Raw genomic sequence first — 12,247 nt, forward strand, 5'->3', positions numbered from 1 at the left:
CCAAAAATTTTGAGCACAAGCCGCCACTGGTGGGGACACAGCCAGCAATGCAAACCTGATCTGTGTTTTAACATTTCGCCACTCTATTCAAAGCTTGGCTTGGATTTAGATACACTCTTATTTGTTTTGTTATCAATGTGAAGTTTTTCTAAATAACCCCCCCCCCCCCTTTCTCTTTCAGGACGGCACCGTCATTGTATTCACCATTCGGAGGGGGCAGTTTTTGAGGTGTATTAGGCCCCCCTGTGAGAGTTCCCTTCCTCTGACCATCTCCCACCTGGCTGTGGGTCTGGAGGGGCAGATTGTGTTCCAGAGCACCATCGAAGGCCGGAGCTCCCTGAAGGTCAGAATGACGCGAATGCAGCATATCCCTCCGCAATGTGTGTTTAGACTTTCTGCATTGTCTGCGCCGCCGTCTGTCACTCATAACTGGCTGTGTGCGCAAAGTGAGAGTCCGCCCTCCTCTGTTACAGCATTTCCCAACCTTTTCACCTCAGAGGAACCCACAAAATAATTTTCAGGTCATAAGCGACCCCCCCCCCCCCCTACTAAAATGTATTCCTTGAGGGTCAATCAGAAGAAGACCCCTTAACCGCTTGCCGCACGCACTTTTACATCGACAGAATGGCACGGCTGGGCAAATGGGGCGTGTACAGGGGCGGACTGACCATTTGTTCACTTGGGCACTGCCCGAGAGCCCCATGCCACTAGGGGGGCCCCCATCAGGGTTGCCAGGGGGGGCCCCATAATCTCCTATTGCCGGGGGGGCCCATAATCTCCTATTGCCGGGGGGGCCCATAATCTCCTATTGCCGGGGGGGCCCATAATCTCCTATTGCCGGGGGGGGCCCCATAATCTATTGCCGGGGGGGGCCCATAATCTCCTATTGCCCGGGAGGCCCCCATAATCTCCTATTGCCCGGGAGGCCCCATAATCTCCTATTGCCCGGGAGGCCCCATAATCTCCTATTGCCCGGAGGCCCCCATAATCTCCCAGGGCCCCCATAATCTCCCATTGCCCGGGAGGCCCCATAATTGCCCCATAATCTCCTATTGCCCAGGGGGGGCCCCATAATCTCCTATTGCCGGGGGGGGGGCCCCATAATCTCCTATTGCCCGGGAGGCCCCATAATCTCCTATTGCCGGGGGGGGCCCCATAATCTCCTATTGCCCGGGAGGCCCCATAATCTCCTATTGCCCGGGAGGCCCCATAATCTCCTATTGCCCGGGAGGCCCCATAATCTCCTATTGCCCGGGAGGCCCCATAATCTCCTATTGCCCGGAGGCCCCCATAATCTCCCAGGGCCCCCATAATCTCCTATTGCCCGGAAGGCCCCATAATCTCCCATTGCCCGGGAGGCCCCATAATTGCCCCATAATCTCCTATTGCCCAGGGGGGCCCCATAATCTCCTATTGCCGGGGGGGGGCCCATAATCTCCTATTGCCCGGGAGGCCCCATAATCTCCTATTGCCGGGGGGGGCCCCATAATCTCCCATTGCCCGGAGGCCCCCCATAATCTCCCATTGCCCGGGAGGCCCCATAATCTCCCATTGCCCGGGAGGCCCCATAATCTCCCATTGCCCGGGAGGCCCCATAATCTCCTATTGCCCGGGAGGCCCCTATAATCTCCCATTGCCCGGGAGGCCCCTATAATCTCCCATTGCCCGGGAGGCCCCTATAATCTCCCATTGCCCGGGAGGCCCCTATAATCTCCCATTGCTTGGGGGCCCCATAATCTCCCATTGCCCGGGAGGCCCCATAATCTCCCATTGCCCGGGAGGCCCCATAATCTCCCATTGCCCGGGAGGCCCCATAATCTCCTTATTGCCCGGGAGGCCCCATAATCTCCTTATTGCCCGGGAGGCCCCATAATCTCCTTATTGCCCGGGAGGCCCCATAATCTCCTTATTGCCCGGGAGGCCCCATAATCTCCTTATTGCCCGGGAGGCCCCATAATCTCCTTATTGCCCGGGAGGCCCCATAATCTCCTTATTGCCCGGGAGGCCCCATAATCTCCTTATTGCCCGGGAGGCCCCATAATCTCCTTATTGCCCGGGAGGCCCCATAATCTCCTTATTGCCCGGGAGGCCCCATAATCTCCTTATTGCCCGGGAGGCCCCATAATCTCCTTATTGCCCGGGAGGCCCCATAATCTCCTTATTGCCCGGGAGGCCCCATAATCTCCTTATTGCCCGGGAGGCCCCATAATCTCCTTATTGCCCGGGAGGCCCCATAATCTCCTTATTGCCCGGGAGGCCCCATAATCTCCTTATTGCCCGGGAGGCCCCATAATCTCCTTATTGCCCGGGAGGCCCCATAATCTCCTTATTGCCCGGGAGGCCCCATAATCTCCCATTGCTCGGGGGCCCCATGAGTTGTCAGTCTGCCCCTGGGCGTGTATGCGTCCCCTTTAATTTGCCAGCTGGCAACCCTGTCGTGAGCTTCATGACCGTGCCTGCGGGACCCGCGGACTCGATGTCCGCCCCTGGTGTCCCGCCATTGGGTCACAGAGCTGAAGAATGGGGATAGATGTCAGTGTAAACACAACATCTCCCTGTCCTTCCCTTGACATGTCACCGATCGTCCGTTTCCTGTCATCGGTAACGGCGATCAGTGACGTGTCACGGCAAGCCACACCCCCTAACAGTTAGAAGCACTCTCTAGGTCTCTTAAACCCCTTCACTGCCAGTATAATTTTTACAGTAATCGGTGCATTTTTAGAGCACTGATCGCTGTAAATATGACAACGGTCCCAAAATGGTGTAAAAAATGTCCGATGCGTCCGCCATAATGTCGCAGTCACGATAAAAATTGCTGATCGCCGCCATTACTAGTAAGAAATAAAAAATTATAAAATTGCCATAAAACCTCCGTGGCCATTGAGACGTAGTTGCTCCCCTCTCTGTGGCCATTGAGACATAGTTGCTCCCCTCTCTGTGGCCATTGAGATGGAGTTGCTCCCCTCTCTGTGGCCATTGAGACGGAGTTGCTCCCCTCTCTGTGGCCATTGATCCAATTCATCCCAAAAGTGTTCAGTAGGATTGAGGTCAGGGCTCTGTACAGGACACAAGTTCCTCCACATCAAACTGGTCACACCAATGTATTTATAGAGCTGGCCTTCGTACTCGGGGGCACAGTTATGCCGGAACAGAAAAGGTTCTTCACCAAACTGTTACCACAAGGTTGAGTTGTTGGACATCCTATTCCAAAACCACGGCCATTAATATGGAGTTGGCCCCTCATTGTGGCTGTAACACCCTCAAAGTTTTTGGGAAGCCTTTCTGCAAGATTTTGGAGGGGAATTAGGTTCTTGTGTTGGATGAGAAGACCTGGCTCACACATTGGGCACCAGAAAAAAGACCTGGCACACAATCGGCATTCTAATTCATCCCAAGAGTGTTCAGTAGGGTTGAGGACAGGGCTCTGTGCAGGACACTGGAGTTCCTCCACACCAAACTGGTCACACCATGTCTTTATGGAGCTGGCTCTGTACACAGGGGCACAGTCATGGTGGAGCAGAAAAGGGTGATGGCCCCTCTCAATGATGGGGCACTATTCTCCTTGTTAAAAACCAACAACGGAGCACCATTTCCCCCTTTAATACCAAGGATGGGGCACCATTTCCCCCTATTAATACCAAGGATGGGGCACCATTTCCCCCTATTAATACCAAGGATGGGGCACCATTTCCCCCTATTAATACCAAGGATGGGGCACCATTCCCCCCTATTAATACCAAGGATGGGGCACCATTCCCCCTATTAATACCAAGGATGGGGCACCATTCCCCCCTATTAATACCAAGGATGGGGCACCATTCCCCCCTATTAATACCAAGGATGGGGCACCATTTCCCCCTATTAATACCAAGGATGGGGCACCATTTCCCCCTATTAATACCAAGGATGGGGCACCATTTCCCCCTATTAATACCAAGGATGGGGCACCATTTCCCCCTATTAATACCAAGGATGGGGCACCATTTCCCCCTATTAATACCAAGGATGGGGCACAATTTCCCCCTATTAATACCAAGGATGGGGCACCATTACCCCCTATTAATACCAAGGATGGGGCACCATTACCCCCTATTAATACCAAGGATGGGGCACCATTACCCCCTATTAATACCAAGGATGGGGCACCATTCCCCCCTATTAATACCAAGGATGGGGCACCATTCCCCCCTATTAATACCAAGGATGGGGCACCATTCCCCCCTATTAATACCAAGGATGGGGCACCATTCCCCCCTATTAATACCAAGGATGGGGCACCATTCCCCCCTATTAATACCAAGGATGGGGCACCATTTCCCCCTATTCATACCAAGGATGGGGCATCATTTCCCCCTATTAATACCAAGGATGGGGCACCATTTCCCCCCTATTAATACCAAGGATGGGGCACCATTCCCCCCCTATTAATACCAAGGATGGGGCACCATTCCCCCCCTATTAATACCAAGGATGGGGCACCATTCCCCCCCTATTAATACCAAGGATGGGGCACCATTCCCCCCTATTAATACCAAGGATGGGGCACCATTCACCCCTATTAATACCAAGGATGGGGCACCATTCACCCCTATTAATACCAAGGATGGGGCACCATTCACCCCTATTAATACCAAGGATGGGGCACCATTCCCCCTTATTAATACCAAGGATGGGGCACCATTTCCCCATATTAATACCAAGGATGGGGCACCATTTCACCCTATTAATACCAAGGATGGGGCAGCATTTCACCCTATTAATACCAAGGATGGGGCAGCATTTCACCCTATTAATACCAAGAATGGGGCACCATCCCCCCCCATTGATACCATCAATAGGGCATCATTATTCCCATTAATACCAACAATGGGTCACCATTCCCCTCCATTAATACCATTGATAAGGCATTATTATGCAAATTAATACCAACAATGGGGCACTATTCCTCCTCCTACTAACCACTGGAGTTATGCAATTTATTTCCACTGACCACCAAACCTGAAACACTTTATTCTCCTATTGATGCCAGGACACTTTTTACTCCCGCTGGCCATAGTCTGGCCTCCGTAAAGTCTGAAGGACAGTAAACTAACCCTTTGTTTGGAAAGTTTGGAGACCCCGGCTCTAGGGGAGCCTTAGGGTTCCATGGAACTCTGGCTGGGGATGGCTGCCCTTAACAAGTCCCTTCATACCAGACTGTACTCAGGAGAGGACCAAATCTATCACCGGGGACGGGGAGCTTCTAAACCTTTTAGTTATTAAGTGAAATAAAAATGTTCTGTTCTCGTTGCAGGACAAGTTTTCTCTGCACTTGTACTCGGTGAACGGGAAGAACTTGTCTTCGGTGCCTCTGGATGAGCAAGTGTCGGCGCTCTGTGTCACCGAGGAATTTGTGGTACTCGGCACGGCACAATGTTCCCTACAGATCCGAGACCTCCGCAGGTGAGAAGCTACCGAGCAGAAATAACAATATTAATTTAACTCCTTGGTCGGCTATCGGTGCAAACTCTATAATAAATGAATGTCTGTTGCTCAGAGGAATTTCTAAACCTGTGCCGGGATCTACTTTATATATATATATATATATGGAAGGTAATTAGGCCAACTTGGCAGAAGAAACCAACCTGCATCAGTTCTGGAGATGATACAAACGTCCTTTTCCCATGACTGCTGACATCTTTCCAATTGAGAGCCATGGAGGGTCTTCTGCATTAAGAATGAGATCATCATTCCAATAGTCCTCTATTAGAAGAGAACGTGTGGTCTGTCATAGTTCCAGGCTTTGAGCATCCAAGGAAGGCTGTTGATGATGCTGTGTAAGCTCCATGTCAGATGGTATCGGAGCTTATACAGGGTTAATCACTTCCTCCACTCCCAACACCATGTTAGTTTTTGGGCCTTAGGATTGTCCACTCGTTTTTGGGCCTTAGAATTGGCCACTCGTTTTTGGGCCTTAGAATTGGCCACTCGTTTTTGGGCCTTAGAATTGGCCACTTGTTTTTGGGTCATAGGACTGGCCACTGTTTTTTGGGCTATAGGATTGGCCACTGATTTTTGGTCCTTGGGATTGGCCACTGATTTTTGGTCCTTGGGATTGGCCACTGATTTTTGGTCCTTGGGATTGGCCACTGATTTTTGGTTCTTGGGATTGGCCACTGATTTTTGGTCCTTGGGATTGGCCACTCATGTTTGGGCCTTGGGATTGGCCACTCATGTTTTGGGCCTTGGGATTGGCCACTCATGTTTTGGGCCTTGGGATTGGCCACTCATGTTTTGGGCCTTGGGATTGGCCACTCATGTTTTGGGCCTTGGGATTGGCCACTCATGTTTTGGGCCTTGGGATTGGCCAAAGGCCACTCATGTTTGGGCCTTGGGATTGGGCGCTCTTTTTTGGGCCTCGGGTTTGGCCGCTCTTTTTTGGGCCTCGGGTTTGGCCGCTCTTTTTTGGGCCTCGGGTTTGGCCGCTCTTTTTTGGGCCTCGGGTTTGGCCGCTCTTTTTTGGGCCTCGGGGTTGGCCGCTCTTTTTTGGGCCTCGGGTTTGGCCGCTCTTTTTTGGGCCTCGGGTTTGGCCGCTCTTTTTTGGGCCTCGGGTTTGGCCGCTCTTTTTTGGGCCTCGGGTTTGGCCGCTCTTTTTTGGGCCTCGGGTTTGGCCGCTCTTTTTTGGGCCTCGGGTTTGGCCGCTAATTTTTGGGCCTCGGGTTCGGCCGCTCTTTTTTGGGCCTCGGGTTTGGCCGCTCTTTTTTGGGCCTCGGGTTTGGCCGCTCTTTTTTGGGCCTCGGGTTTGGCCGCTCTTTTTTGGGCCTCGGGTTTGGCCGCTCTTTTTTGGGCCTCGGGTTTGGCCGCTCTTTTTTGGGCCTCGGGTTTGGCCGCTCTTTTTTGGGCCTCGGGTTTGGCCGCTCATTTTTGGGCCTCGGGTTCGGCCACTCATTTCATCCTGGAGGGAAGAGGAGCAGGACATGTGCTCTTCCATTACCAGGGTTTTTTGGTAGAGTAGGAAGGAGGGGGCGGGTGAACCAGGGAAAGCAAAATTTATTTCAGCTTAAAGCTAATGAGACTCTTCTCTCTTTGCAGCCTCGCTCCGGCCGTTAGTCCACTGCCGATGAAGGTCCCGGTGCACTGCGTGTCTGTCACCAAAGAGAACAGCCATATCCTGGTGGGTCTGGAGGATGGGAAGCTGATTGTGGTGGGAGCTGGGCAGCCCCTGGAGGTAGGTGGTGGAGACATTCCACTGAAAACTTCTTCTCTCTCTTTGCATGTGGCTGAAAGTTCGGTAACCCTTTGAAAGCCATTTAAATGATCAAACGCCATCCAAAACAGGTTCTGGCTTTACAGCGGATTAGAATCTGTGTCGGGTATCCCTGTGTGCCCACGGGTGAGATCCACCCTCTATAATTGTCCTAGTGACCATTGTCACTGGTATGGAATCGCATGGGAAATCCAATATTTTACAGTTGTCACCAAAACAAAAGTTTAAGGGAAATCTTACAGTGGAGACACCAATTATTATTGACAGGAAGGAAGGGACGCCCGTCAACCCCCCAAGACGGGAAGAGACGGCCCGTCGACCCCCCAAGACGGGAAGAGACGGCCCGTCGACCCCCCAAGACGGGAAGAGACGGCCCGTCGACCCCCCAAGACGGGAAGAGACGGCCCGTCGACCCCCCAAGACGGGAAGAGACGGCCCGTCGACCCCCCAAGACGGGAAGAGACGGCCCGTCGACCCCCCAAGACGGGAAGAGACGGCCCGTCGACCCCCCAAGACGGGAAGAGACGGCCCGTCGACCCCCCAAGACGGGAAGAGACGGCCCGTCGACCCCCCAGGACGGGAAGAGACGGCCCGTCGACCCCCCAGGACGGGAAGGGGCGGCATGTCGCCCCCAGGACGGGAAGGGGCGGCATGTCGCCCCCAGGACGGGAAGGGACGGCAAGGGAAACTCATAGGCGGGCAAAGTGATACTCATGGGTGGGGAAAGCAGCTAATTAAACAGCTCGCTGAGTGCACTATATACCGGGTGTAGAGAGTACATAGAGCTCATTGGCTCCTGATATTGTCCTCCAAACCCACCAGTTCATATTTTTAGGATACTGATATGGTTAGAAAAATAAGACATGTTTATAGGTAGCAATCCCAGTGACCAAAATTTGTTAAGCCTAGTACACACGGGTATGGCAGTCACACACGGGTATGGCAGTCATTCCGACAGAAGCCGGCCGAGCATGCTAGAACACCAGTAGCTGACCGGCTCCTGATCAGCGTTGGCAGCCAATGGCTGAGAGCACTGACTGGAGTGTTCTGGCGGGGAGGCCGTCCCCCTGTCAGAACACAATAGCATAGTGCGGGAGATCGCTGTACTAACATCGGATTACTAGTACAGAGGCTCCCATCTGTGTTTTTGTATTTTTTTTTTTTTTCAACCCAGCGTTGGAAAAAACAAACAAACTAGTGGTGTGTACGAGGCTTTAAGGTTCCAAGTAGCCAAGTTTGTGTAGGTTACCCAACAAGTGCACTGCTGGAGTAACTAGTGTCCCAGCAGTCTTATTTTTCTAACTATATCAGTATCCTAAAAATATGAACTGGCGGATTTGGAGGACCATTTTAGGAGCCATTGAGCTCTATGTACTCTCTACACCTGGTATATAGTGCACTCAGCGAGCTGTTTAATTAGCTGCTTTCCCCTCCCATGAGTATCACTTTCCCCGCCTATGAGTTTCCCTTGCCGTCCCTTCCTGTCCTGGGGGGAGATATGCTGTCCCTTCCTGTCCTGGGGGGAGATATGCTGTCCCTTCCTGTCCTGGGGGGAGATATGCCGTCATTTCCTGTCCTGGGGGGGGTGTCGTGCCGTCCCTTCCTGTCCTGGGGGTCGACGTGCCGTCCCTTGCTGTCCTGGGGGTCGACGTGCCGTCCCTTGCTGTCCTGGGGGTCGACGTGCCGTCCCTTCCTGTCCTGGGGGTCGACGTGCCGTCCCTTCCTGTCCTGGGGGTCGACGTGCCGTCCCTTCCTGTCCTGGGGGTCGACGTGCCGTCCCTTCCTGTCCTGGGGGTCGACGTGCCGTCCCTTCCTGTCTTCTGGGGGTCGACGTGCCGTCCCTTCCTGTCTTGGGGGGTCGACGTGCCGTCCCTTCCTGTCTTGGGGGGGTCGACGTGCCGTCCCTTCCTGTCTTGGGGGGGTCGACGTGCCGTCCCTTCCTGTCTTGGGGGGGTCGACGTGCCGTCCCTTCCTGTCTTGGGGGGGTCGACGTGCCGTCCCTTCCTGTCTTGGGGGGGTCGACGTGCCGTCCCTTCCTGTCTTGGGGGTCGACGTGCCGTCCCTTCCTGTCTTGGGGGTCGACGTGCCGTCCCTTCCTGTCTTGGGGGTTGACGTGCCGTCCCTTCCTGTCTTGGGGGTTGACGTGCCGTCCCTTCCTGTCTTGGGGGGGTCGACGTGCCGTCCCTGTCTTGGGGGGGTCGACGTGCCGTCCCTTCCTGTCTTGGGGGGGTCGACGTGCCGTCCCTTCCTGTCTTGGGGGGGTCGACGTGCCGTCCCTTCCTGTCTTGGGGGGGTCGACGTGCCGTCCCTTCCTGTCTTGGGGGGGGGGGTCGATGTGCCGTCCCTTCCTGTCTTGGGGGGGGGGGGGGTCGACGTGCCATCCCTTCCTGTCCTGGGGGTCCCCATGGGGAGGGCAGTTCAAGCAAAGGTTTCCCGTTGTTCCTCTACAGTGGATCACTCCCTCGGCTGTGTGAGTGCAGGTCTAAAAAGGGGCTAATTTTCTCCTTAAGCATTGGCACACCATGAGGTCCTCCAGCTTTGGCACACCATTAGGGTCCTCCAGCTTTGAAACACCATGAGGTCCTCCAGCTTTGGCACACCATGAGGTCCTCCAGCTTTGGCACACCATTAGGGTCCTCCAGCTGTGGCACACCATTAGGGTCTTCCAGCTTTGGCCGACCTTGAGGTCCTCCAGCTTTGGCACACCATTAGGGTCCTCCAGCTGTGGCACACCATTAGGGTCCTCCAGCTTTGGCCGACCTTGAGGTCCTCCAGCTTTGGCACACCATGAGGTCCTCCAGCTTTGGCCGACCTTGAGGTCCTCCAGCTTTGGCACACCATGAGGTCCTCCAGCTTTGGCACACCATTAGGGTCCTCCAGCTTTGAAACACCATGAGGTCCTCCAGCTGTGGCACACCATGAGGTCCTCCAGCTGTGGCACACCATTAGGGTCCTCCAGCTTTGGCCGACCTTGAGGTCCTCCAGCTTTGGCACACCATGAGGTCCTCCAGCTTTGGCCGACCTTGAGGTCCTCCAGCTTTGGCACACCATGAGGTCCTCCAGCTTTGGCCGACCTTGAGGTCCTCCAGCTTTGGCACACCATTAGGGTCCTCCAGCTGTGGCACACCATTAGGGTCCTCCAGCTTTGGCCGACCTTGAGGTCCTCCAGCTTTGGCACACCATTAGGGTCCTCCAGCTGTGGCACACCATTAGGGTCCTCCAGCTTTGGCCGACCTTGAGGTCCTCCAGCTTTGGCACACCATGAGGTCCTCCAGCTTTGGCCGACCTTGAGGTCCTCCAGCTTTGGCACACCATGAGGTCCTCCAGCTTTGGCACACCATTAGGGTCCTCCAGCTTTGAAACACCATGAGGTCCTCCAGCTGTGGCACACCATGAGGTCCTCCAGCTGTGGCACACCATTAGGGTCCTCCAGCTTTGGCCGACCTTGAGGTCCTCCAGCTTTGGCACACCATGAGGTCCTCCAGCTTTGGCCGACCTTGAGGTCCTCCAGCTTTGGCACACCATGAGGTCCTCCAGCTTTGGCCGACCTTGAGGTCCTCCAGCTTTGGCACACCATGAGGTCCTCCAGCTTTGGCACACCATTAGGGTCCTCCAGCTGTGGCACACCATTAGGGTCCTCCAGCTTTGGCCGACCTTGAGGTCCTCCAGCTTTGGCACACCATTAGGGTCCTCCAGCTGTGGCACACCATTAGGGTCCTCCAGCTTTGGCCGACCTTGAGGTCCTCCAGCTTTGGCACACCATGAGGAGCTCCAGCTTTGGCACACCATTAGGGTCCTCCAGCTTTGAAACACCATGAGGTCCTCCAGCTGTGGCACACCATGAGGTCCTCCAGCTGTGGCACACCATTAGGGTCCTCCAGCTTTGGCTGACCTTGAGGTCCTCCAGCTTTGGCACACCATGAGGTCCTCCAGCTTTGGCACACCATGAGGTCCTCCAGCTTTGGCCGACCTTGAGGTCCTCCAGCTTTGGCACACCATGAGGTCCTCCAGCTTTGGCGCACCATGAGGTCCTCCAGCTTTGGCGCACCATGAGGTCCTCCAGCTTTGGCACACCATGAGGTCCTCCAGCTTTGGCACACCAGGAGCTCCTCCACAGGGAGCCCAGCTCTGTAGAAGCATGAAGCAGTGGTTTTAGGCGGCAGTCAGATGGTTAATGTAGAACACATTTGTACATGCATTAAACTTCACCATACTCTCCTTGCTCTTTTGCAGGTGAAGACGGGGCAGTTTACGAGGAAACTCTGGGGCTCAACACGCCGGATATCGCAAGTCTCCTCTGGAGAGACCGAATACAGGCCAACGGAGACCAAGTGAACCATAAGAAGATCATCTCTTGTGGTCTGCAGTAAAATAGCACCCCCTTCCGAGCCGCTCAGATTACATGGATCGGGGGGGGATGGGCTTGGGGAATCCTGTGCAGGATGGTACCCTGGGCATGAACTGATGTCTGAATGTGATGCAATCACCCGCCGCACCTTTCTCCAGAAACACTGGACCACCGATTGCCTTAGAAGAGGCCCTTGCACTGCCTCCGCAAAGACATTTTTTTTTTTTTTTAAAAAAGGTCAATAATGAGACTTGCAACAGTAACAGCAAAAGTTCGAAGTGTCGCACGGACGACGGCCTTGTACATTGGACCGCTGAGGGTTCCTTGCTGCTTCGGACCTTCGGCCTGATGCGTATTTTTGCAGCGCCCGGCTGCTGTTTTTTTTTTTTTTTAAACAATCCACTTTTTCCTTTTTTTTTCTTGTAGCGGAACACTGTAACGTTTTTACTAAATTTATTTTTCCGGCCGAGGCCGGCTCAGCAAAAAAAAAAAAATGGGGGAAACGTGAAACTTGCACTTAAAACTTTTGTTGCAATCTGCAATGTGTTGATCAATGACGTTCCGTGTGCGGCGCAGGTCGCTGTACCCGCCGTCTCTTCCTGCTGATTCCGGGGGGCGCGGAGGAATACCCGAGCCTCCGGGGGGGGCTTTTG

At 54.1% G+C, this 12,247-nt stretch overlaps 1 protein-coding gene across 3 annotated transcripts in view; it reads left to right on the forward strand.

The window, feature by feature from the left end:
* Nucleotides 1-11,984, forward strand: part of NBEAL2 (neurobeachin like 2) — a 246,062-nt gene extending 234,078 nt beyond the window's left edge. For all 3 annotated transcript variants that reach the window (XM_040355232.1, XM_040355233.1, XM_040355234.1), the window contains 4 exons: nucleotides 182-343; nucleotides 5,294-5,442; nucleotides 7,072-7,207; nucleotides 11,480-11,984. In XM_040355232.1, the coding sequence (XP_040211166.1) occupies nucleotides 182-343; nucleotides 5,294-5,442; nucleotides 7,072-7,207; nucleotides 11,480-11,581 (549 nt within the window). In that variant the 3' untranslated portion in view covers nucleotides 11,582-11,984. The remainder of the gene's footprint in view (nucleotides 1-181; nucleotides 344-5,293; nucleotides 5,443-7,071; nucleotides 7,208-11,479) is intronic.
* The last annotated feature ends 263 nt before the right edge of the window (nucleotides 11,985-12,247 follow it).

The sequence above is a fragment of the Rana temporaria genome, chromosome 5, assembly GCF_905171775.1.
Source record: "Rana temporaria chromosome 5, aRanTem1.1, whole genome shotgun sequence".
Classification (NCBI taxonomy): domain Eukaryota; kingdom Metazoa; phylum Chordata; class Amphibia; order Anura; family Ranidae; genus Rana; species Rana temporaria.